The sequence below is a fragment of the Oncorhynchus mykiss genome, chromosome 6 (genome assembly GCF_013265735.2).
Source record: "Oncorhynchus mykiss isolate Arlee chromosome 6, USDA_OmykA_1.1, whole genome shotgun sequence".
NCBI classification, from domain to species: Eukaryota; Metazoa; Chordata; class Actinopteri; order Salmoniformes; family Salmonidae; genus Oncorhynchus; species Oncorhynchus mykiss.
This window is the reverse complement of record NC_048570.1, coordinates 42766352-42791701: the sequence shown is the minus strand read 5'-3', so window position 1 is coordinate 42791701 and position 25350 is coordinate 42766352. Positions and strand designations below refer to the sequence as shown.

Sequence of the window (25350 nt, the reverse complement as noted above, 5' to 3'; positions counted from 1 at the left end):
GCCTTAGTCTTCCTGATGTGCCAGGTGGTCCATTGGTTCCAGTGCAAGCTCAATCAAAGAAAGCCCAGATAAAATGTTTTAAATTATTTCAAATATTATTTGAAACCAGGATATATCTGACAATACTGGACTGATGTTAGTGACCTTTCACTGTATTCTAATCCATCAAGCTCATATCTGAGCCTCATATCTGAGCAGGAACCTCACTACATCGTTAGCATCACTCACACACGAGTTTCTGACTCTGGGTAACTTGGATGGTGTCTGGTCAACCTGGATTTGACTGCCACCTGGTCCCGAGGCATGTGTCCAAAATGACAACCTATTCTCTATATATTGTAGTGCACTACTTTTGACCAGAGCCCTATGGACCCATGCCAAATGTAGTGCACTACTGGAATACATTGATATTTCAGATGCAAACTGCAACCTGGATTTGACTGCCACCTGGTCCCGAGGCATGTGTCCAAAATGACAACCTATTCTCTATATATTGTAGTGCACTACTTTTGACCAGAGCCCTATGGACCCATGCCAAATGTAGTGCACTACTGGAATACATTGATATTTCAGATGCAAACTGCCACCTGGTCCCCCTCTCTTATGTCTCCCTTTGGAACCAACATTTCTGCCAGTGCCAACAGTTCTGCCGGATCCATCCGGCTCTGTCTTTCCTTGGCTTTTCAGACTGTAGAATGATTCTGATTTCATTGCAATCTAATGTGTTTTATGTACTGTATCCAGGATGATTGTTGTTATGTGTCACAGAGAGGTGGAACCATCCATGTTTTTGACACTGCTGTTTGACCTCTTCTTCCTCTACTGCCATATCTTCGATTTTGAACTACAGTAAATAGGGGTTCACATATTCTTTATTTCCCTTGACATGATCAAATCATAGATCCATCATAAATTAGTAACTTTTTTTCTCATTTGGAACACAGCTTGGAGGGTACTGTGGTGTTGAATGCTGAGCTGTAGTCAACGAACAGCATTCTTACATAGGTATTCCTCTTGTCCAAATGGGATGGGGCAGTGTGCAGTGTGATGGCGATTGCGTCGTCTGTGGACCTTTTTGGGCGTTATGCAAACTGAAGTGGGTCTAGGGTGGCCGGTAAGGTGCAGGTGATATGATCCTTGACTAGTCTTGCGAAGCACTTCATGATGACAGTAGTCATTTAGTTAAGTTATCTTTGCCTTCTTGGGTACAGGAACAATGGTAGCCATCTTGAAGCATGTGGGGACAACAGACTGGGATAGAGAGCAATTGAATATGTCCGTAAACACACCAGCCAGCTGGTCTGCGCATGCTTTGAGGTCTGGGCCAGCAGCCTTGTGAGGATTAACACTTTTAAATGTTTTAACGTCAGCCACAGAGAAGGAGAGGAAGGGAGGGCACAGTCCTTGTTAGCGGGCTGCAACGGTGGCACTGGATTATCCTCAAAGCAGGCAAAGAAGGTGTTTAGTTTGTCTGGAGGCGTGACGTTGGTGTCCGTGATGTTGATGGATTTCTTTTTGTTGTCTTTGATTTCCTGTAGACCCTGCCACATACGTCTTGTGACTGAGCCGTTAAATTGCAACTCCACCTTGTCCCTGTACTGGCATTTAGCTTGTTTGATTGCCTTGCGGAGGGAATAGCTACACGGTTTATATTCAGATGTATTCCCATACCTCTTTCCATGGTTAAATGCGGTGGATCGTGCTTTCAGTTTTCCGCAAATGCCACCATCCATCCACGGTTTCTGGTTAGGGTAGGTTTTAATAGTCACAGTGGGTACAAAATCTCCAATGCACCTATTTATAAACATACTCACCGAATCAGCGCATAGGACACAATCCCAGCGATGTAGGCGCAGGTAGATCAAGCACCAGTGCAGCGAAGCTATTCCAATTAGCATTTTCCCCATAAATTCACACAGAATTGAGATGTGCTTGTTAAGCATAGCCCCCTTTCCTTTTTCACCTCATTCCTGTAATCCTCCACTAACTGCCGCATTGGAACTCCGGATTGTCAGTATTACAAGAGCGTAATAAACACAGCTTCCTCGTTAGCAAACTAGTTAGCTAGCTATCAGGCTAGTTGGTAGCAGGTAGCAGGTAGCAGTGTTGACACAAACAGTTATTATAATTTATTTTATAAAACAAAGTAAAACTTCGGAAATGCAAAGAGACTCCAGAAAGCGGTCCTAAATTAGATAGTTGACTTTTCCTACTAGCACTTACTTTGCTGATAACTTATTTATTGAGGAAAAATGTACATACTATGAATGCACTAACTGTAAGTCGCACTGAATAAGAGCATCCCGGAAATGACTAAAATGTCAAATATTAAATATATGCAGGCGAACAACGTGAAATATTGTGAAAATAACGCAGAAAATATTTCACAAATCTTAACATAAACCATTAGTTAAATTGACCCCAGAATTGGTATATAAACTCAATACATTAAGTAATGACTTTAAGAATGAATACCTTATGCATTCAAAAATAACCAACCTATAGCACTAAACTAAACTTCACTTGCGTCATCCTTGTGGTATTGAGAGATAAACATGATCATTCTTCACTAATTGCACATAAAGGAAGATAGTTCCTACATGATAGAGTGCTTGCTTTGTTATCCAACTGATCTTGTGTCCTTTCCGTCATCCTGTGAATCCCGTTCATAGCTCCTCACAGCTATATTTTGTAAAATAATTGACCCTCTATTGACTTTTGTGCAACCTTCGGGGTTTACAAATAAAGTAATACATAAATAATCTGCAGAAGCATTCATGTACAATAAAGATACATTTATTATCGTATACTATCCCTTTTCCTCTATTAAACTATATTAAATCCCTATTTTTCAGATTGTTTTAAACACATAACTTTCCCTCATTCTGTTCAATATATAATATTTATTTCCATATGAAAACCACTGAAGAGGGTGGAAAATCTGGCACTATACAGGTGTGTTCCTTTCTTTCTGGCCAGAGTAAGATTTTAATAGCTCAGCAGAGAGTACCTTATCATCTGCATTTTTCCACCTGTAAAATCTTATGACATTTAAGTGTCAGCATTAACTTAATGTCCTCCACCGAACTCTTTGGCCTCCTGAAAAATAAAAATAGTGCCCGGTTTACGATGTAAATGGAAAGACTAGATCCTTAGATAGACTACGCCTTGAGCTGGGTGCTGCCAGGGGCCAGGGTTGCATAAGTGACAACATTAAAAGCCTCTTACGAGGGTTTGGGGCTCATTGATGGTTCCCAGGACTTTGACTCAGGACTGTCGTTGGGCTTTGGGAAACATCTACAAGAGGCTAAACAACTATTTACACCTGGAGAATAACAGGAACTAGATACCACTTTCACACTTGATTTTTCAAGCACTGTCTTATAGGACTCATTTTACAGGCCTCGTTGAGTCCTTGGCCAATATACCGGAGGTGTTGTTTCCTGGTGAGTGTTTATGTGTTAATTTCATTAATTTCTATTAAGACATTTTCTGCCAAGAGGATAAAACTTCCAACTCTCCCCAAAGTATGTCTATAAATGAGCATGTATGTATGTTTAGACGTTGTGAATGCTATGTTTTTTTTTATCTGCATGAATATTGAAATTCCCAAACTAGGTGAGTCCTTGGTTCTGCTGTTTTACAGTCTAAGGCATGTTGTAAAAGTCAATCCCTTGAGGCTGGCTGATGCACAATTCATATTTCATCCAGTATTGGCAGTTCATATTAACTGATGCACTTGCTGCAAAGGTTAATTAACATTTGAACCTAATGTAAAAAATATGAGTTGGAAGCCAACTATACACCAATATGTTGTCACTGTCTGGCTCAGCAGATTTTTTTCCAAAGCTGATTAAGCATAATGTCGATCTTACCCAGTGAGCCACGTAGTCCAGCTACTTCACCATCTCCTCTGAACAGTAACTCTCTGGTCGGTAGTTGCCGCAATGGTGAAGCTATCTGCTGTCTGGGTGAATAACAGCGATACTGATCAGTTTTTTTTTTAGACCCACATTAAAGGAAATATTCAGACAACTTTAGGTATTTCTGCGCTGTCCATAGAAATATAAATGGACATACAGGTCGCTATTGGAGCTTTAAGGGAGGATCAGGGAGAGTGAGACGTTCAGAGCGAGAGCTGATAGGGTCAGGTCAGACAATAACAGCTCTATGCCCCTGTGATGATATGGTGACTATGAATTTCACCACTCCACTGCTTTGTACTGTATCTCAAAAAGGACAAAAGGTCTTCAGTAGTGTCCAGCAATATAAAGTATATCTTCAACACAGACACTCTCTATATATTTTCTTCAATCCATCTCTTTACTCTATGTCTGTATGTATGACACCACTAGTCCTGAACAGAGACATTCCTGTCGGTGCTCTTTGGAATAGAATCCGGTCAATTTAGATTCATACAGTGTCTAAAGAAGCATGAGGATTCTAAAGAAGCATTAACGGGGGTTAGGGTTTCAGCAGGCTTTTGGGACGTATGAGTCAGGATGACACAGCTGGTGGCTGGCATGGCTGCTGGGTAGGGTAGAAGGGGCAGACATCGATGTATCTCAGGGTAGAGGGGGCAGGCTCTGGCTCTTGGGGTTATCAGTATTCAACATTAGGGAGCAGCAAACTGAGCAATCTACTATATCAGTCAGTAGACTGGGCAAGAACATAGACTTCAGGCAGCAGAAAGTGAGCTAAAGTGAACTATAGATCGACAAGACTGTGGAAGAGAGATTTGACTAGCTGTCAAGGTGTCAAAAGAAAATATAATGTTGCTGGAGACCTGACCTGAGAGCTGAGGTGACATTGGAGTGTACAATAAACAAGGGTAATTCTAGTCATTCTTGGAGTTGTGTGGTGAATGTGAGCACTTTTTATGTGTGTAAGGAATAAATGACTGTCACTGTTCAGCATGTGGCAGAGCTTACAAACCATTACAGACTACAAATGGAAGCACCGCCGAGAGCTGCCCAGTGACACAAGCCTACCAGACGAGCTAAACTACTTCTATGCTTGCTTCGAGGCAAATAACACTGAAACATGCATGAGAGCACCAGCTGTTCCGAAAGACTGTGTGATCACACTCTCCGCAGCCGATGTAAGACCTTTAAACAAGTCAATATTCACAAGGCCGCAGCGCCAGATGGATTACTAGGACGTGTACTGCGAGCATGCGCTGACCAACTGGCAAGTGTCTTCACTGACATTTTCAACCTCTCCATGTCTGAGTCTGTAATATCAACATGTTTTAAGCAGACCACCGTACTGACTGTGACCAAGAACACTAAGGTAACCTGCCTAAATGACTACCGACCCGTAGCACTCACGTCTGTAGCCATGAAGTGCTTTGAAAGGCTGGTCATGGCTCACATCAACACCATTATCCCAGAAACCCCAGAACCACTCCAATTTGCATACCGGCCCAACAGATACACAGATGATGCAATCTCTATTGCACTTCACACTGCCCTATCCCACCTGGACAAAAGGAACACCTACAAAGAGAGGCCTGTAATTTTCATCATACTTCAACTATGATAGACGAAATGAGGAAAAAAATCCAGAAAATCACATTGTAGGATTTTTAATGAAATTATTTGCAAATTATGGTGTAAAATATTTTTTCTCATTTTGTCTTAAACACCTCCCTCTGCAATTGGATCCTGGACTTCCTGACGGGCCGCGCCCAGGTGGTAAGGGTAGGTAACAACACATCTGCCATGCTGATCCTCAACACAGGTGCCCCTCAATGGTGCGTGTTCAGTCCCCTCTTGTACTCCCTGTTCACTCATGACTGCACGGCCAGGCACGACTCCAATACCATCATTAAGTTTGCCGATGACACAACAGTGGTAGGCCTGATAACCGACAACGACGAGACAGCCAATAAGGAGGAGGTCAGAGACCTGGCCATGTAGTGCCAGGACAACAACCTCTCCCTCAACTTGATCAAGACTAAGGAGATGATTGTGGACTTCAAGAAAAGAGGACCGAGCACACCCCCATTCTCAACGACGGGGTTTCAGTGGAGCAGGTTGAGAGCTTCAAGTTCCTTGGTGTCCACTTCACCAACAAACTAACATGATCTAAGCACACCATGACAGTCATGAAGAGGGCATGACAAAACCTATTCCCCCTCAGGAGACTGAAAAGATTTGGCATGGGTCCTCAGATCCTCAAAAGGTTCTACAGCTGCACCATCGAGAGCCTCCTGACTGGTTGCATCACTGCCTGGTATTACAACTGCTTAGCCACGGCACTACAGAGTGTAGTACGAACGGCCCAGTACATCACCGGGGCCAAGCTTCCTGCCACCCAGGACCTCTATACCAGGCGGTGTCAGAGGAAGGACCCAAAAATTGTCAGACTCCAACCACCCTAATCATAGAATGTTCTCTCTGCTACCACACGGGAAGCGATACCGGAGCGCCAAGTCTAGGTCCAAGAGGCTTCTAAACAGCTTCTACCCTCAAGCCATAAGACTCCTGAACACCTAATCAAATGGCTACCCAGACTATTTGCATTCCCATTCTCTGTTGTTATCGTGTATGCATAGTCACTTTAATAACTACACCTACATGTACATATTACCTTAACTAACCGGTACCCCCGCATATTGACTCTGTACCAGTGCCCCCCTGTACATTGTCTCGCTATTGTTATTTTATTGCTGATCTTTAATTACTTGTTACTTTTATTTCTTATTTTTATCTGTATTTTTTTTAACTGCATTGTTGGTTAGGGGCTCGTAAGTAAGCATTTCACTATAAGGTCTACAACTGTTGTATTCGGCGCATGTGACTAATACAATTTGATTTGATCTCTGAATATTAATGTGGATGTTTTCTAATCAGAGTTTCTTCTGCTTAAGAGAGACAGCACAATGTGAATGAGAAAAATGCAGTGATGTCTGCTGCGGAAAATGCCACAGTACAGAGACATTTTCCTTGTAAGGGATTTCCTCCTCTTCTTCCGAAGAGGAGAGGCGAGAAGGATCAGAGGACCAATATGCGGCGTGGTAAGTGTCCATGGTTCTTTTAATAAGAAATAGTACACATGAACAACTGAATACAAAAACAATAAACGTGGAATGAACGAAACCCAAAACAGTACCGTGTGGTGGAAAAACACAGATACAGAAACACCCACCCACCAAGGACCAAGCGGCGTGGTAAAAGACAGCGACGACAGCAGCAGCAGCAACAACAGCGGCCAGCATCACAGGACTCCTGGACATGGGAGGAGATATTGAACGGAGAGGGACCCTGGGCACAGGCTGGGGAATATCGCCGCCCCAAAGCAGAGCTGGAGGCAGCGAAAGCTGAGCGGCGGCGATATGAGGAGGCAGCACGGCAGTGCGACAGGTACGAGAGGCAGCCCCCAAAAATGTTTGGGGGGAGGCACACGAGGTGTGGGGCTAAGCCAGGTAGCAGACCTGAGCTCACTCCTCGTGCTTATCATAAGCAGCGCGTTACTGGTCAGGCATCGTGTTATGCGGTTAAGCGCACGGTGTCGCCAGTACGTGCCCATAGCCCGGTGCGCTATAGGGCAGCCCCCCGAGAATGTCATGCGAGTGTGGGCATCCAGCCAGGGCGTATGGTGCCTGCTCAGCGTGTCTTGTCGCCTGTACGCCGTTTCGGGCCAGGGTATCCTGCGCCGGCTCTGCGTGCTGTGTCTCCGGGGCGCTGGGAGGGTGCAGTGCGTCCTATGCCTGCACTCCGCTCGTGCCGGGCAAATGTGGGAGTGGAGCCTAAGGGAGAGGTGCACGAAGTAGGCACTAGATCTCCCGTGCTTACCCACAGCCCGGTTCAACCTGTGCCTGCACTCTGGAGGGCCCGGGCTAGAGTAGTTATCCAGCCTGGGGAAGTGGTGCCAAGGCTGCGCACCAGAGCTCCAGTGCTCCCCCACAGCCCGGTCCTTCGGGTGCCTCCTCCTAACACCAAGCCTCCTGAAGGTCTCCCCAGCCTGGTGGGTCCTGTGGCAGCCCCACGCACCAGGCTGTCTCTCTGTCTCCTCCCTACAGGTGTTCCTGTCTGTCCGGCGCTGCCGGAGTCTCCTGCCTGTCCGGCGCTGCCGGAGTCTGAGGTGCCAGAGCCCCTCAGCCCAGAGGCGCCAGAGTCCCTCAGCCCAGAGGCGCCAGAGCTTCCGCCCCTCTGTCCCGAGGTGCCCCTCTGTCCCGAGCTGCCCCTCTGTCCAGTGGGGTCATTTAGAAGGGTTGCCGTGGTTAGGAAGCCACGGAGGCGGACAATGAAGCGGACTAAGACGATGGTGAAGTGGGGTCCACGTCCCGCGCCAGAGCCGCCACCGCGGACAGACGCCCACCCAGACCCTCCCCTATAGGTTAAGGTTTTGCGGCCGGAGTCCTCACCTTTGGGGGGGGGGGGGGGTACTGTCATGTTCTGACCTTTATTTCCTTTGTTTTGTCATTATTTAGTATGGTCAGGGCTTGAGTTGGGGTGGGCAGTCTATGTTTTTTTTTCTATGATTTGGGGATTTCTATGTTTCGGCCTAGTATGGTTCTCAATCAGAGGCAGGTGTCATTAGTTGTCTCTGATTGAGAATCATACTTAGGTAGCCTGGGTTTCACTGTGTGTTTGTGGGTGTATGTTTCGTGTCTGTGTTTTTCCACCACACGGTACTGTTTTGGGTTTCGTTCATTCCACGTTTATTGTTTTTGTCTTCAGTTGTTCATGTGTACTATTTCTTATTAAAAGAACCATGCCGCATATTGGTCCTCTGATCCTTCTCGCCTCTCCTCTTCGGAAGAAGAGGAGGAAATCCCTTACATTCCTGTTTCTCAGGATGAACTTTTTCGAAAGCTGAGAAATGTTATGCTTAATAAAAATCAAGAATGATGAGTACAGTATGTTGGTATGTACAGGGTGTGCATATTTGCCCTATTGGTGACAGCCTATAAAGTCTGTAATGAATCTGATATGAGTAAATACCAGGTAATTTGAAGATGGTAAATGTAAATTATTACTAGCCATTACATGAACCTTCATTCTGATCTTGTGTGTGTGTGTGTGTGTGTGTGTGTGTGTGTGTGTGTGTGTGTGCAGACACACAGGAGGTCATGATTCACAAAGACAGACAAGGGGGTGTTGGTGGTTGCCATGGCATCCCGAGCTCCATGTCCCTGCACAGACAACACTCCAAACTCCCCCCTAAAGAGATGTTCAACGACATCATGTACATAGGTCAGTAACTTCCCCTCAAAGACGTGCTCACTTATGTTCAATTTATGTGGACAGTTACTCTGCAGACTGCCGTAGTGTAGGTTATAGGTACCATACGTTAAGGGAAATACGTTACCCACATACAGTTGAAGTCGGAAGTTTACATACACCTTAGCCAAATACATTTAAACTCAGTTTTTCACAATTTCTGATACTTAATCCTAGTAAAAAATCCCTGTCTTGAGTCAGTTCACCACCATCAGGATCACCAGTTTATTTTAAGAATGTGAAATGTCAGAATAATAGTAGAGAGAATGATTTATTTCAGCTTTTATTTCTTTCATCACATTCCCAGTGGGTCAGAAGTTTACATACACTCAATTAGTATTTGGTAGCATTGCCTTTAAAATGTTTAACTTGGGTCAAATGTTTCGGGTAGCTTTCCACAAGCTTCCCACAATAATTTGGGTGAATTTTGGCCCATTCATCCTGACAGAGCTGGTGTAACTGAGTCAGGTTTTGCGACCAAGCTTTAGCTTCCTGACTTGAGATGTTGCTTCCATATATCCACATCATTTTCCTTCCTCATGATGCCATCTATTTTGTGACGTGCACCAGTCCCTCCTGCAGCAAAGCACCCCCACAACATGATGCTGCCACCCCTTGCTTCACGGCTGGGATGGTGTTCTTCGGCTTGCAAGCCTCCCTCTTTTTCCTCCAAACATAACGATGGTATTCATGGCCAAACAGTTCTATTTTTGGTTTTATCCGAGCAGTGGACATTTCTCCAAAAAGTACGATCTTTGTCCCCATGTGCAGTTGCAAAGTCTGGCTTTTTTATGGCCGTTTTGGAGCAGTGGCTTCTTCCTTGCTGAAGGAAGAAGCCCCTGTGGATATAGATACTTTTGTACCTGTTTCCTCCAGCATCTTCACAAGGTCCTTTGCTGTTGTTCTGGGACTGACTTCCACTTTTTGCACCAAAGTACATTCATCCCTAGGAGACGGAACGCGTCTCCTTCCTGAGCAGTATGACCGATGCGTGGTCCCATAGTGTTTATACTTGCAAACTTTTGTTTGTAAAGATGAACGTGTTACCTTCAGGCTTTTGGAAATTGCTCCCAAGGATGAACCAGACTTGTGGAGGTCTACAATTTTTTTCTGAGGTCTTGGCTGATTTCTTTTGATTTTCCCATGATGTCAAGCAAAGAGGCACTGAGTTTGAAGGTAGGCCTTGAAACACATCCACAGGTACACACACCTCCAATTGACTCAAATTATGTCAATTAGCCTATCAGAAGCTTCTAAAGCCATGTCATCATTTTATGGAACTTTCCAAGCTGTTTAAAGGCACAGTGAACTTAGTGTATGTAACTTCTGACCCACTGGAATTATGATACAGTGAATTATAAGTGAAATAATCTGTCTGTAAACAACTGTTGGAAAAATGACTTGTGTCATGCACAAAGTACATGTCCTAACTGACTTGCCAAAACTATAGTTTGTTAACAGGAAATGTGTGGAGTGGTGGAAAAACGAGTTTTAATGACTCCAACCTAAGTGTATGTAAACTTCCGACTTCAACTGTATTAAGGAAAATGCCATTGCATAACTCCAAAGGAAAGGTTGGATGCCAAATGTTATATGCAAGTATGTTTGTGTTTATGGCATGTCATGACAATTTGGATAAATGTGAAATCCTGTAGATTAGAATAAAGGCGCTCTTTGGTTTAAGGTTTAATTGGACATTAAAAATAACAAGGCACCAAGAATCTTCATACGATTAAAATGCATTTATTGTGGTAGCTTGATCAGTGCAACAACATCTTTAAACCTCTGATGCATTGTAAAAAATGTGATATGTTCTTGCAATGCCATGGGTATGCAGATTGCGTCTGGCATTGGTTGATGTGAGTAAAAGTCATAGCCATCTTTAGATTCAGTTTGACACTTGGTGGATATGATCACGGGGGCTGGCGGAAATATATTGAATTCAATAAATGTAAAGGAAGAACAAACTGCATCATATCTATCAACATATTTCTGAACTTCAGTCTGCAATACTTTTTGGGGTAAGCACTGCAAATTGAACAGCATTATCTTTGTACTTTTAGTGCGGGGCCTCACTGGATGTGTTCACTTGACATGGAGGAATGACACACTCTGTACCTCTTCTTTACAGTCACACGTCATACAGTAGTCAGGCAGCTGAGCTGGAAGATAGGACCAGGGCATTAAGCGCTAAGTGTTCAGGCCTGAAAGTGAGAGGGCGACACATCATAAATTATCCCTACTCTCTGGCATTAAGGACTGGTATTTTTGGAGAGGACGGATCATATTAATTGTCTGAATAAGGAACTGTCGCGTATGGGTGTGAATGATGAACTAAAATAAACTCTGCAGTATTTTTGAGAATGCAAAGATTTTTTTATTCGTGCTTTAGATATCCTAGGCTGAACAGTTAGGTAGCAGTAAGTGAGTGAGCCTTACATGTGAGTAGTCCTGATAATAGTGGGATTGAAAATAGACAAAAAGATAGACAGTACTTGTTAAAGAACCTCAAAGAAACAGAGGAGCAATCATAAGGAAATCATTACAATTCTAATTATGAGTCTCAATAGTACCAGGTAAATACAGGCCTGTCAATAAAGTAACAAACTCCTCAACTGGTTTCACTCACAAATGCATCTCTCCTTGTATCTCCTGTCAGTGGGCGGCTGGACCCAGGAGGACCCCTCCTGCCCAGTGGAACAGTTCTACCCCCTGGAGAATGAGTGGAAGAACATGGCCTCCATGACCAATCACCGTGGTAACGTGGCCGTGTGCGGCCTGTATGGGAAGATCTACACAGTGGGCGGGTCTGATGGCATCACCTACAAAAGCAATGTGGACAGGTAAAGGCGTTTTAAGATGGCTGCCCATAGAACTGTTGGTAATGCTTTACTTGTATATCCTATTTCAGCAGGTAGGCTACCGTTTGTGTGGAGAGCGCCCGTCACATTGAACATTCTACTCCATTGTCATTCCTTCATTATTGTGCCAAAACAATTTGCTAATGTTTGCTCATGTTGCTAATGATTTCAAGCACACATTCTTAATGCTAGACATATCCTACATTGGTAATATACAAGATCACATGCAAGAATAAATGATAACGTTTATTAAAGTTTAAAAGCATCTGCTGACCTGTACTCACCACCGCAGATTGTTGATTTGAAGAGCGCTCACATAGTTATCCAGCAGGTGCACACGCTCAGTAATTAGAACATTACCTATGTTGAGGAATGTTTTTCCATGCCTTTATTCAAATAAATATAAATGTATGTCACAGGTTTGACTCTTATTTATATGTGTAAATGTGTGTGTAAATATATATTTCAAAATATTAGAAATTGGCCAAAAATATATTTTTATTTGCACATGTATTTTCAGTGCATTGATATGATCACTGATAACTATTGAGAGGTAATCTAGCAGGGGGATGGTCCCCCAGGGGGTCTGGAGGTTTGGGCTGAGTGGCTGGGTAGTCAGAGAGGAATCCCCAGGATTGGGCTGTTATTTTGATGGGTCCATGATAGATGTGGGGACAGGTTGTCAGCCTCTTAATAATCAGCAACCTGCAGCCCTGCGCTGAGTGCTGACACTGGGGAGGGAGGCCTCTGCATGGTGGGGTAAAGGGGGTGAGGTGTGGGGATGGGGATGGCATTATGTCTCCTGGAAACATCCAGCACTTTTACATTTCTACAGTATCACCCGCTTTCACAATCTTTTTAGTCTTAGACCAGGGTGACTTCTCCTCAAATCCCCCTCTCTCTACACCTGGCCCTGCATCTTAGTTATCTTGGCGAGGGAGTGCATGACTGCACACTTCAGGAGAAAAGGAAGATAATTGGGATACTATTCTGCAGACTAGCACTCCCCCTCTCTGCTTCACAATCTTCCACCTCCTAGAAGCTAGAGACAATCCCTTGTGGGCAGTGTTCCCTCCGAGCTCAACCTTTTCTTATCGGTCTGGGCGGTTACTCCCATATGTCTGCTTGAAGGCAGAGCAGAGAAAGCAGACAGCAGCAGAGAGCAGTAAAGAGTAGCATTCAAGCCCTGGGATCTGGCTCTCAGGGATCTCATCATTTGATTGCGCCTCATGCTGGGTTTCCCATCATTTTTTAAATAATATTTTTTTGTGATTTAGCAGACACTCTTATCCAGAGGGATTTACAGTTGTGAGTGCATGCATTTTTTAAACTTTTTTCCCATTTGAGCCCTGCAGGAGGGAAAAGATGTGTCTCTGGCGTCAATCTGTGCTACTTCCGAACAATTAACTGATTGCATGCTCAAACTAATCCACTCTGTCACTCAACACAATTTTGGTTTCCAACTAAGGGTTTACTCTAACACTTCTGCAGAAGAGCTATAATTTATGACACATCATTGACAGTTTATTTTGCTCCTCATACCTAAGTTAGTGTTTTGGGGATTTCTCTTTACTATCCCTAAACAGCGTGTTTCAGTCTTTTTGTATCACATTGATCGAGATGTTGATAACTAATTATTAACAGCTAACTTTGTTCACCAGATAGGTCTTTCCCAGCTTTATCTAAAACATAAGGCTAACCCCCCCCCCCCCCCTTCTCTCTCCCTTCCCTACATCTGCAGGTACGACCCACAAACTAACATCTGGAGTAACGACGTGACCCCACTGAGCAGCCCCCGCAGCGGAGTGTGTCTGGTGGAGATGGATGGATACCTGTACGCCCTTGGAGGGTATGACGGCATGGTCTGCACCAACACTGTTGAGAGGTATGGCCATATTATCATCAGTTGTTGCATGATGGTTGCAAGACAGACAAATAATAACAAAGGCCAGGGCCATGTCTAAATACTCTTTAGGTACTTCCTGTTTTCTGTGATTTGCCTGAATACGGACAGAGGAAAGGGAGAATTGAACGATGTATTTAAACATAGTTTCTGTGTCTCCATCTAATTAATGTTCATATGAATCTTACTTTTGTTCTGGATACATAATGCTTGTATATTGTTCATATTCCACCAGATATAATCCCAAAATGAACAGCTGGACGAAGCAGGCTCCGATGCTGAGCCGGCGTTGTGGGGCAGCTGCTGCTGTGATGGAGGGTCAGCTGTACGTGATTGGAGGCAGCGATGGAGACGTACCCATGAACACAGGTACAGTATAAATAAAACAATAAGATTACAGATAGGCATACCCTACTCAATGTACAACATTAGGACTAGGGTTGCAAAAGCCTGGTACCTTTTCCTACATGACAGGTGTTTCCAGAAAACCAGATTGGAAGATTCCTGGAATCAGGAGGGAAGCAACAAATGTCGAATCCATCAACCAGAAAACCTGGGAATTTTGGGAAAGTTTCCAGAATTTTGGAACTCTAATTAGGACAGACTGTGTGGTTGACATGTGTCTGTGCTTCAGGTGCCTTTCGACGTCTGATCTCTGGACGCATCACAGGAAGGGTCCAGAGTTTGCCTTGGTGTAGTCAGAATAAACTCCTGGTCCTACTTACAGTATACGTCCTAAGGTCTCTACATTTTAAGGTTGTAGATGTTTGTTTCTATTTGATTCTATCCAGAGGAATTAATTTACTTTGAACTACTCTTCAAAATGTAGCAGAGTTTTGGTCATGCATAACAACGTGACATTTTATCTGGTACCATCACACACACACACACACACACACACACACACACACACACACACACACACACACACACACACACACACACACACACACACACACACACACACACACACACACACACACACACACACACACACACACACACACACACACACACACACACACACACACAAGCACATACTTGGACCCTCTGAGTCTGCCAGAAATACACATGGGAGGGTTATGTTGTGCTGCCACTTGTCAGTGCTAATTTCTGTCTGTGAAAATTCCCATAAGCATTTCAGCTTTCATAAAACCCAGACTCTAGGGGTTTTGCTAGAAAGAGCATATACGGCTAGCACATTTGGTTCCTTGGAAGTTTTGGGGACGTATGTTTTTTGTTTCACATTGGTTGTGGGATCTAAGCCATGCGTTTCCTGACTGGTAAAATGGAATGTTTTTTAAAAGTTCTGAAAACATAAGTGAAATTATGGAACTTTCATTTTTAGGTTGCAGGAAGGTTCTGAGAATGTTTTACACTGGTTTCCTGAAAGTTTTCCTGGGAGGTTTTATTAACGCTCTGAAAACAATAATTATAGGTTATTTGATGGTAATTAAATAACATTCTGAGAACATTTTCTAAATGTTGTGAAAGTTTTGCTATGGTTATTATTAATCATTTTCTTAAAGGCCCAGTGTAGTCAGAAACATGATTTTCCTGTGTTTTATATATATTTCCATTTATGAGGTTGGAATAATAATGTGCAATTGTGACATTTATTATAATGCCCTTTTAGTGTAAGAGACGTTTGAAAAGATTGCCTGAAATCTCTACCTGTTTGTTGGGATGGATTTTTGGCCTGCCTGGTGACATTACCATGCGGTAAATTAGTTAATAGACCAATAAGAAGGCCTCCCAAGTGGTGCAGTGGTCAAAAGCACTGTATTGCAGTGTTGCGGCAACAGTACAGCTGTGTCACAACCAGCCGTGACCGGGAGTCCCACAGGCCGGGCACAATTGGCACAGTGTTGTCCCGGTTCGGAGAGGGTTTGGCCGGGGGGGCTTTACTTGGCTCATCACGCTCTAGCGACTCCTTGTGGCGGGCCGGGCGCCTGCAGGCTGACTTTGGTCGTCAGGAACAGTCCTCTGACACATTGGTGCAGCTGGCTTCCGGGTTAAGTTTTCGGAGGACGCATTACTAGTCCTTCGCCTCTCCCGAGCCCGTTGGGGAGTTTCAGTGATGAGACAAGATCGTAATCACGAAATTGGAGAGAAGAAGGGGGTAAAAATTACAACGAACTAAAAAGAAAAAGAGTTTACAAACCTCTCTGCCAATAACTGCTACTCTGACCACTCCTAGACAGTCCTAGTAAAATTATTGTTTGAGAAATTGCTCTTTGCTAAAAAGCTATTTTTGTTTCTTTTTGACAATTTTTATTGAAAACAATCACAGTAAGGTACTTAAATGTTACCCAGAAATAATTTGATATTGAGATAAAAACGTATGCATTGGACCTTTTACACTAAGAACGAAATGTAAAGGTTATTTCACTGAATGTTTCAATTAAAAAATTAACAACACTGCTAGCTTATTTTGGGTTAAATGTTTTGAATTCCAAGCACAGATACAGTAGGACATGTGGAAATACATTTGCTTAGGCGTTATTCATTGAAACAGTTTTTTAAATTGCGATACAGCGTCAATGAGATTCAAACCTATGATCCTCTGTTCTCTATCCCTGGAATTAGTCCACTAGCCATGGTTTCCCAAAGCCATTTAGTGGGCGTGGCCAACACACCTGAACACACTTAACAAGATAGAGGATAAAGGGTTTTGTTGATGCTGAGATCTGAATGTATAGTTGAAGTCGGAAGTTGACATACACTTGGAGTCATTAAAACTATTTTTTCAACCACTCCACAAATGTCTTGTTAACAAACTATAGTTTTGGCAAGTCGGTTAGGACATCTACTTGTGCATGACACAAGTAACTTTTCCAACAATTGTTTACAGACAAATGATTTCACTTACATTTCACTGTGTCACAATTCCAGTGGGTCAGAAGTTTACATACAGTAAGTTGACTGTGCCTTTAAACAGCTTGGAAAGTTCCAGAAAACGTCATCATGGGTTTAGAAGTTTCTGATAGGCTAATTGACATCTGGTCTGATGAAATAAAAATAGAAGTGTTTTGCCATAATGACCATCGTTATGTTTGGAGGAAATAGGGGGAGGCTTGCAAGCCAAAGAACACCATCCCAACCGTGAAGCAAGGGGGTGGCAGCATCATGTTGTGGGGGTGCTTTGCTGCAGGAGGACTGGTGCACTTCACAAAATAGATGGCATCATGAGGGAGGAAAATTACGTGGATATGTTGAAGCAACATCTCAAGACATCAGTTAGGAAGTTAATGCTTGGTCGCAAATGGATCTCCCAAATGGACAATGACCCCAAGCATACTTCCAAAGTTGTGGCAAAATGGCTTAAGGACAACAAAGTCAAGGTATCGGAGTGGCCATCACAAAGCCCTGACCTCAATCATATAGAAAATGTGTGGGCAGAACTGAAAAAGCGTGTGCGAGCAAGGAGGCCTACAAACCTGACTCAGTTACACCAGCTCTGTCAGGAGGAATGGGCCAAATTTCCCCCAACTTATTGTGGGAAGCTTGTGGAAGGATACCTGACATGTTTGACCCAAGTTAAACAATTTAAAGGCAATGCTACTAAATACTAATTGAGTGTAAGTAAACTTCTGACCCACTGGGAATGTGATGAAAGAAATAAAAGCTGAAATAAATCATTATCTCTACTATTATTCTAACATTTCACATTCTTAAAATAAAGTGGTGATCCTAACTGACCTAAGACAGAGAATTTTTACTAGGATTAAATGGCAGGAATTGTGAAACACTTGAGTTTAAATGTATCTGGCTTAGGTGTATGTAATCTTCCGATTTCAACTGTATATGATTCTAAATAACATTCTTAACATTTGAACATTACTAAAGTTTTCTTGTGGTTTTCATGGAAAGTTTTCTTCATGTTCTGAGAACGGAATTTAGAGCTAATTGATGTTACTATGTAGAACAGACATGAAAGATAACCAAACTTTCTCTGAACGCTCTGAGAACATTGCTTAAGTCACAATTTTTGAGATCCCAGAATGTGGTAAAAATAAGACATTAAATAGAATCACATCCATGTGAACTTGTGTGAAATGACAAAGGGGTGTAATGGGTTCGCACTCAAAAAGATTTTGCGTAAAGCTTACTACATTATTCTGTTTTTTATTATTTTCACTGCATTGGGGATAGCGTACACAGACATTTCAGCTTCACAGCCTTCTTCATTTATTTTAATTCAAAACTGAATTTGTAAAGAACAACAGATGAGCAGCAGGTGCTTCTAATCGGGGTTGCCACTTATCTCCCAATCAGGGATGTGACTTTTCTGGTCTACCTGTATACTTCTTTGTCACAAAGAAATACAGAATTATAGGGTATGGGAGCAGGGACAAAAGGCAACTCACAAATTAATCGCCCCAGGTTACCCTTCACCTAAATACATCATATCAATTAATGATATAGCCCACAACAAAAGATATCAGGCAAAGCTGTTCATATGTGGGGCCAACTCATAAATGACATACAAAATCTGATATGGACATTATTCTTGTTTAACAGTCTAATTGTGGTTTACAGGAAGGAGGTGAAATCTAATTATTTGTTTAAACTGTGTGGAGATACAGAATTTAATTGATTTAGCCACATGGCTTCTCTTTTGAGTAACTTGTTGTCATAGTCACCTCCTCTACATGATGGAAATAACTTTTTCAATCCCAACGCAATTCATTGAAATAATGATTTTTGTTCCATAGTTCTAGAGAGTCTCGCGACTGGCGAGGTGATATCTTGACATCTAATAGTGGATTTATGTTCTCCAAGACGTACTTTCAAGGCGCAGGAAGTTTTTCCAATATAAGTCTTATCACAAGAACCCTGTAACATATAAATAACTCCTTTAGTAGTGCAAGTTATACATGACTTTACCTCATAGGTCCTAGAAGTCTGATAGCATACAAAGTTAGAGCATTACCACCTTGTGGTGGTAAAAGATCTACAAGGGAAGCATTATTTTATGAATGCCTCTTTTCTCTCTCTGAATACCTCTGATTTAACCAATATGTTTGATAGATTTCTTGATCATTTATAGGTGAATAAAAGTGTATTCTGGAAGACAGAATTGAAAGAGGAGAAATTATAATATGTGCCAATGTTTATTGGCAATAGACTTGATGCCATTACGGCTATCATTGGAAGTAAGTACAGTATAAAGTTTACAGGAAACTGTTTATTCTGTTTCTGTTGAGATGCATTAAGAAACTGGCTTCTGTTCAAACGTTTAACTTTTTTTTTGCCAGATATCGGGGTATCTTTTCAAGCGAAAACGCTCAATGAGAGAATTTGGTTGTCTAACATATTCTCCCTCCGTGTCACAGACAACGCCGTCTATGAAGTTGGCTTACTGGTAAACGTCTTTTTAGGGGGAGAGAGTGATAACTATCAGCTCTCAATTTGGCATTTTTATCTATAGGTTTTCTGTAAACAAGTACATCTAAGAAATGTATAGAGTTAATGTTATTTTCCATTGTGAAGAAAATTGATTGTACTCTAGGGTTCATTTAGCTAAGAAATTAATTTAATTTCATATCGGAACCCGTCCAAATCATTAAAGCAATCATCTACAGTGCATTCCGATAATATTCAAACCCCTTCCCTTTTTCCACATTTTGTTACATTACAGCCTCATTCTAAAATGGATTAAATAAAAACATGTCCTCATCAATCTACACACAATGCCCCATAATGACAAAGCAAAAACATAATGTACATAACTATTCAGACCCTTTACTATGAGACTTGAAATTGAGCTCAGGTGCATCCTGTTTCCATTGATCATCCTTGAGATGTTTTTACAACTTGATTGGAGTCCACCTGTGGTAAATTAATTGACTGGACATGATTTGGAAAGGCACACACTTGTCTATATAAGGTCCCACAGTTGACAGTGCATGTCAGAGCAAAAACCAGGCCATGAGGTCGATGGAAATAGTCTGTAGAGCTCCAAGACATGATTATGTCATGGCACAGATCTGGGGAAGGGTACCAAAACATTTCTGCAGCATTGAAGGTCCCCAAGAACACAGTGGCCTCCATCATTCTTAAATGGAAAAAGTTTGGAACCACCAAGATGCTTTCTAGAGCTGGCTTCCCAGCCAAACTGAGTAATCGGAGGAGAAGGGCCTTGGTCAGGGAGGTGACCCAGAACCCAATGGTCACTCAGACAGAGATCCAGAGTTCCTCTGTGGAGATGGGAGAACCTTCCAGGAGGACAATCATCTCTACAGAACTCCACCAATCAGGCCTTCATGGTAGAGTGGCCAGACGGAAGCCACTCCTCAGTAAAAGGCACATGACAGCCCGCTTGGAGTTTGCCAAAAGGCACCTAAAGGACTCTCAGACCATGAGAAACAAGATTCTCTGGTCTGATGAAACCAAGATTGAACTCTTTGGCCTGATTGCCAAGCGTCATGTCTGGAGGAAACCTGGCACCATCCCTAAGGTGAAGCATGATGGTGGCAGCATCATGCTGTGGGGACGTTTTTCAGCGGCAGGGACTGGGAGACTAGTCAGGATTGAGGGAAAGATGAACGGAGCAAAGTACAGAAAGATCCTTGAGGAAAATCTGCTCCAAAGAGCTCAGGACCTCAGACTGGGGTGAAGGTTCACCTTCCAACTGGACAACGACACTAAGCACACAGCCAAAACAACGCAGGAGTGGCTTCGGGACAAGTTTCTGAATGTCCTTGAAAGGCCCAGCCAGAACCCGGACTTGAACTGATCGATCATCTCTGGAGAGACCTGAAAATAGCTGTGCAGTGACACTCCCCATCCAACCTGACAGAGATTGAGAAGATGTGCAGAATAGTATGGGAGAAACTCTCCAAATACAGGTGTGCCAAGCTTGTAGCGTCATACCCAAGATGACTCGAGGCTGTAATCGCTGCCAAAGGCACTTCAACAAAGTACTGAGTAAAGGGTCTGAATATTTATGTAAATGTGATATTTCAGTTTTTTATTTGTAATGAATTTGCAAATATTTCTAAAAACCTGTTTTTGCATTTTCATTACAGGGTATTTGTCACGTTCTGACCATAGTTCTTGTGTGTTTTCCTTGTTTTAGTGTTGGTCAGGACGTGAGCTGGGTGGGCATTCTATGTTGTGTCTGGTTTGTCTATTTCTATGTTTGGCCTGATATGGTTCTCAATCAGAGGCAGGTGTTAGTCATTGTCTCTGATTGGGAACCATATTTAGGTAGCCTGTTTTGTGTTGGGATTTGTGGGTGGTTGTTTCCTGTCTTTGTGTTTTCTGCACCAGTTAGGACTGTTTTGGTTTTCACGTTTATTGTTTTGTAGTTAGTTCATGTTAAGTGTCTCTTATTAAAGAACCATGAACTATAACCATGCTGCGTTTTGGTCCGCCTCTCCTTCCCAGGAAGAAAGCCGTTACGGTATTGTGTGTAGATTGATGAGGGGGATTATTTTTTAAATCTATTTCAGAATAAAGCTTCAACAAAACCAAATGTGGATCTGAATACTTTCCAAAAGCACTGTATATAGAGGGTCCAATATTTAACATAATGTTTTGTCCACCATTTATTTTGTAGTCCTTTATCGAGGACTTTGTTTACTTCAGTTTTTTAGTTGGAGGTAAGATTGAAAATGTATTTATTGTAGAAAAAATATCATCCAACATGCTATAATTTTTTATATACATGTTATTAGAACTCACCATCCAACTTGTGTGGAATGTTCTGTGGAGGTACTGACATTTAAATAGAAGGATGAGGAAACCTGTAGGAAACATGTTGAAGTACTGACATTCCCACAGAAGAACGTTGTTTCTTAGCTTCTCGTAACAATCTGAGAACATGACTTTAAATAGAACCATGATGGAACCTGTAGGAAATGTTATAGTGAAGTACTAACATTTCCACAGAAGAACGTTGTTTCTTAATGTTCTCAATTTTTTTTAGAACATTAACAATGTCAAACCATTTGGAGAACGTTCCTAGAACATTAATAAAAATTGAATTAAATGTAACAATGTTTGAACTTTTAGGAAACATTTTGTTCAAGTAATTCCTTAAATGTGCTGAGAATGTTCCTAAGCCAACCAACTATCCTGCACCATTCTCAGAAAGTTGTGGGAAGGTTGTATGCAAAATAACCATAGGACAACAACACTCTCACCAAGCTCTAAGAAACATATGGTTCTCAGAACGTTATAAGCTAGCTGGGCAAGAATCTGACAACAAAGGTTACAGTTACTGCGGGAAAACCAGTAAGAATCCAGTAAGAGTCCAATAACCTGTTTAATTCTATTTCAGTGAGATTTAGTCCACTAACCAGAAACAGATGAAGAAAACAACAATAATTGAATTGTGATGTTGTGAGAGTGTCATTGGTGCTGTCTCTGTATTATCCCCTAAAAGACATCATCCATGACCACGTCTGCCTTGTGTCTTTTTTAAGGTCTGTATGTATTTTGTGGGCTGTATCTGTTTATGACTTGTATATGTCTGTGTTCTGTGATCCCCAGTGGAGCGTTTTAATCCCTTGGACGGGATATGGTATGTGTGCCCCCCCATGTTGACCGCTAGAGAGAACGCTGGCTGCTGTGTGTACCTGGGACGTCTGTTTGTGACCGGAGGACGGGATGACCTCAACCTGGAACTCAGCGCGGCAGAGAAGTTTGATCCAGACGCTCTGAGATGGACCCCCGTCAAACACATGAGGTGCAAGAGGAACAACGTAAGTGATTGGTCACACACACCCTTTTTGGCCACCCTCTTGGTTATTGGACGACTTCCCACATCAACAGTTCCCAGATCTCCCAAGATGCCCATTATTGTCTCTTAGCACACATCCTTTCTAAGATACAATAATTACACACTTGTCAGATTTGGTTACTGTTAATGTTGATGTCTGTAAGTGGGAAATTGTCTCATTGTTTATGATGATATCATCTTGCTGAGTCAACTTTTCACATTAGCTCTCGTGGCTCACTGGTGCTCCTATCCGGTCTGTCCTTTTCAGGTGTCCCTGATGGTGTTCAACGGGTTGTTGTTGGCTGTAGGAGGCTCTGATGGCGTTACCAATCTGAAAACAATAGAAGTATACAACCACGAGTCAAACACATGGAGGTACAGTATGTACCGTAATAGGTGCAGTGGGAACAATCAGTTGTATCTAGTCGATCAAGGAATACACTTTACTTTGTGGGAAGAGAAAGACCAGCAACTACTGTAGTTGTGCACTGCAGCTGCTTTTTAAGACTGTTCTATTTGCATACTTTCTGCGGCTCTGGCTGATCATCAGCCAAGTTCTAATGAAAGAGGAGACTCTTATACATATTTTATGCAGTTAGACTGGGAGTATATTTCTTTGGCTATTTTCTTCCGATAATAATATAAGTCCTTCTCCCTGCTTTGTTTTCAGACACTTTGGGAGCATGAAGACCAAGCATCCAGGAGGCCATGTTGCCATGTTGAACACAAAACATGGTTACAGCCTGTAACTGGATATGGCGTTGATGGACAATAACTTATGGATTCATCATATGTATTATGATATTATTTATTTATGATATTATTTATTTATTTGACTATGTAACATAGGACAATTACAGGGGAAGCTGTATGGAATTTCTGCAACGACAACTGTTAGACTCCTGTAAATAGTGTTGTGCTTCTTCAATAGAAATGGTTTATTGATGAGTGTATGCTGAAGGGAAAGGCAAGGATGGGAACATTGAAGGATGATTGAGAAAAGTCATTTAGAATGTGTATGGCTGTGTCCCAAACGACACCTTACCCAGCTAGCACATTTGGTTCCTTGGAAGTTGTGGGAATGTATGTTTTTGGTTTTACATTGGTCGTGGGAATGAAGCCATACTTTTCCTGACAGGTAAAACTGAAAGCTTTTCTAAAGTTCTGAGAACAGAAGTAAAAATGTTGCCTGTTCTGGGAACATTTATTTTTTTGTTTGCAGGGAGAGAATGTTTTACTCTGGTTCCATGAATGTTTTTCTGGGAGGTTTTATTAATGCTCTGAGAACAGAAATGATAGGTTATTTGGAGATTTTTGAATAACTTCCTTAAAACTTTCAATTAATGTTTCAATAAAACTTAATAAAACTGCTAGCTTATTTTGGTCAACTGCATTCAGGGAGAAAGATATCTGTGTAAAAAAAATAAGTTTTAAAGGAAGATAAGTGAGTGATGGCTGAATAGTTGGCATGGGAAAGTTCTGAGTGGTTGAGAGGCTTTGAAAGTAATAACGCTGGAATCATCAAGCAGTTCCCACTAAGCATTGACAAAATATCCAGCATTTGAAGTAATGTTGCTGTTTTCTCAAGTGTTGTACCATTCATTCAGTTCAGTCTCAGTGTCTTCTTTTTCACAGCATAGGGTGTCAGGTAAAAACACGCTTTGGTGATGAAACTTTACTTCCTTACAGTATGTTATAAAATACATTTTACCAAGACAAATATGATTTAATGTTCTGAATTGTCCAGTGGGGTCTTTCTCTAACATTTAATTGACAGCATATCCAACAAGTCGGAGTTTGTAACCTAATGCGTCTGATATTAACAATAGGGTCCATCTAAGATGTCATCTCTCAGAGCAGTCAACCCTCAGGGTCTCGATGCTGTCACCTACTGATATGTAATCTCTCAGTGCAGTGCATCTATCAGAAAAAGAGTGGGGGTTCGAAAGCTGTGGGTGTTTAGAAAGAAACCATATTAGGAGAAATGGGGGTTTCAAAAGGAACCATATAAGGAGAAGTGGTATTTCGAAAAGAACCATATAAGGAGAAGTGGGAATTCGAAAATAACCATATAAGGAGAAGTGGGAATTTCAAAAGGAGTCAACACTAGAAGCGCTGGAATTCCATAACTACTCGAACCGCCATGACTTGATATTTCAATTATTATTATTATTTAAATATTAAATGATAAATAATACATTGTAAAATTAATGCATTTTGTACAAGTTACAGTAGCTAACGTTCGCTAGCATTTGCATTTATGAAAAACTTAAGGTTACATACATGGCTAAGAGTAGGTAACAATCAAAGACACAGCTCACAGTGAGTGAATAGACATGAATAGACAATTCCTTACTGTCATCTCTGCAGACCATGACTAATGTCCAATAAACCAAACGACATCTTGAATGGCACATTTTCCAGTGGTGGAAAAAGTACCCAATTGTCATACTTGAGTAAAAGTAAAGATACCTTAATAGAAAATGACTCAAGTAAAAGCGAGTCACCCAGTAAAATACTACTACTTGAGTCAAAGTCTAAAAGTATTTGGTTTGAAATATACTTAAGTATCAAAAGTAAATGTAATAGCTAAAATATATCAAAAGTAAAAGTACGATAATGTAA

The 25350-nt window shown here is 42.0% G+C and overlaps 1 protein-coding gene and 1 long non-coding RNA gene across 2 annotated transcripts; one reads left to right on the top strand and one right to left on the bottom strand.

Annotated features, from left to right (window-relative positions):
- The first annotated feature begins 3213 nt into the window (after positions 1–3213).
- Positions 3214–25163, top strand: LOC110525998 (kelch-like protein 20). Its single transcript, XM_021606569.2, has 8 exons — positions 3214–3446; positions 9066–9203; positions 11890–12073; positions 13833–13976; positions 14230–14363; positions 22497–22708; positions 22994–23100; positions 23396–25163. The coding sequence occupies exons 2-8, from the start codon at positions 9080–9082 to the stop codon at positions 23472–23474; spliced, it is 984 nt and encodes a 327-aa protein (XP_021462244.2). The 5' UTR covers positions 3214–3446; positions 9066–9079; the 3' UTR covers positions 23475–25163.
- LOC118964872 lies at positions 10911–12441 on the bottom strand. The gene is made up of 3 exons (XR_005052112.1): positions 12366–12441; positions 11860–12052; positions 10911–11434 (listed from the first exon to the last, which is right to left on the bottom strand). It is a non-coding gene; the product is annotated as an uncharacterized LOC118964872 (long non-coding RNA).
- Positions 25164–25350: the final 187 nt, after the last annotated feature.

What these genes read in the sequence shown, in the direction of transcription:
- LOC110525998 (XM_021606569.2), top strand. Translation starts at nt 9,080, where the DNA reads ATGATTCACAAAGACAGACAAGGGGGTGTTGGTGGTTGCCATGGCATC. An exon ending in TGCACCAACACTGTTGAGAG is followed by an intron (nt 13,977 to 14,229) that starts GTATGGCCATAT and finishes ATATTCCACCAG; the next exon opens with ATATAATCCCAAAATGAACA. An exon ending in CACGAGTCAAACACATGGAG is followed by an intron (nt 23,101 to 23,395) that starts GTACAGTATGTA and finishes CTTTGTTTTCAG; the next exon opens with ACACTTTGGGAGCATGAAGA.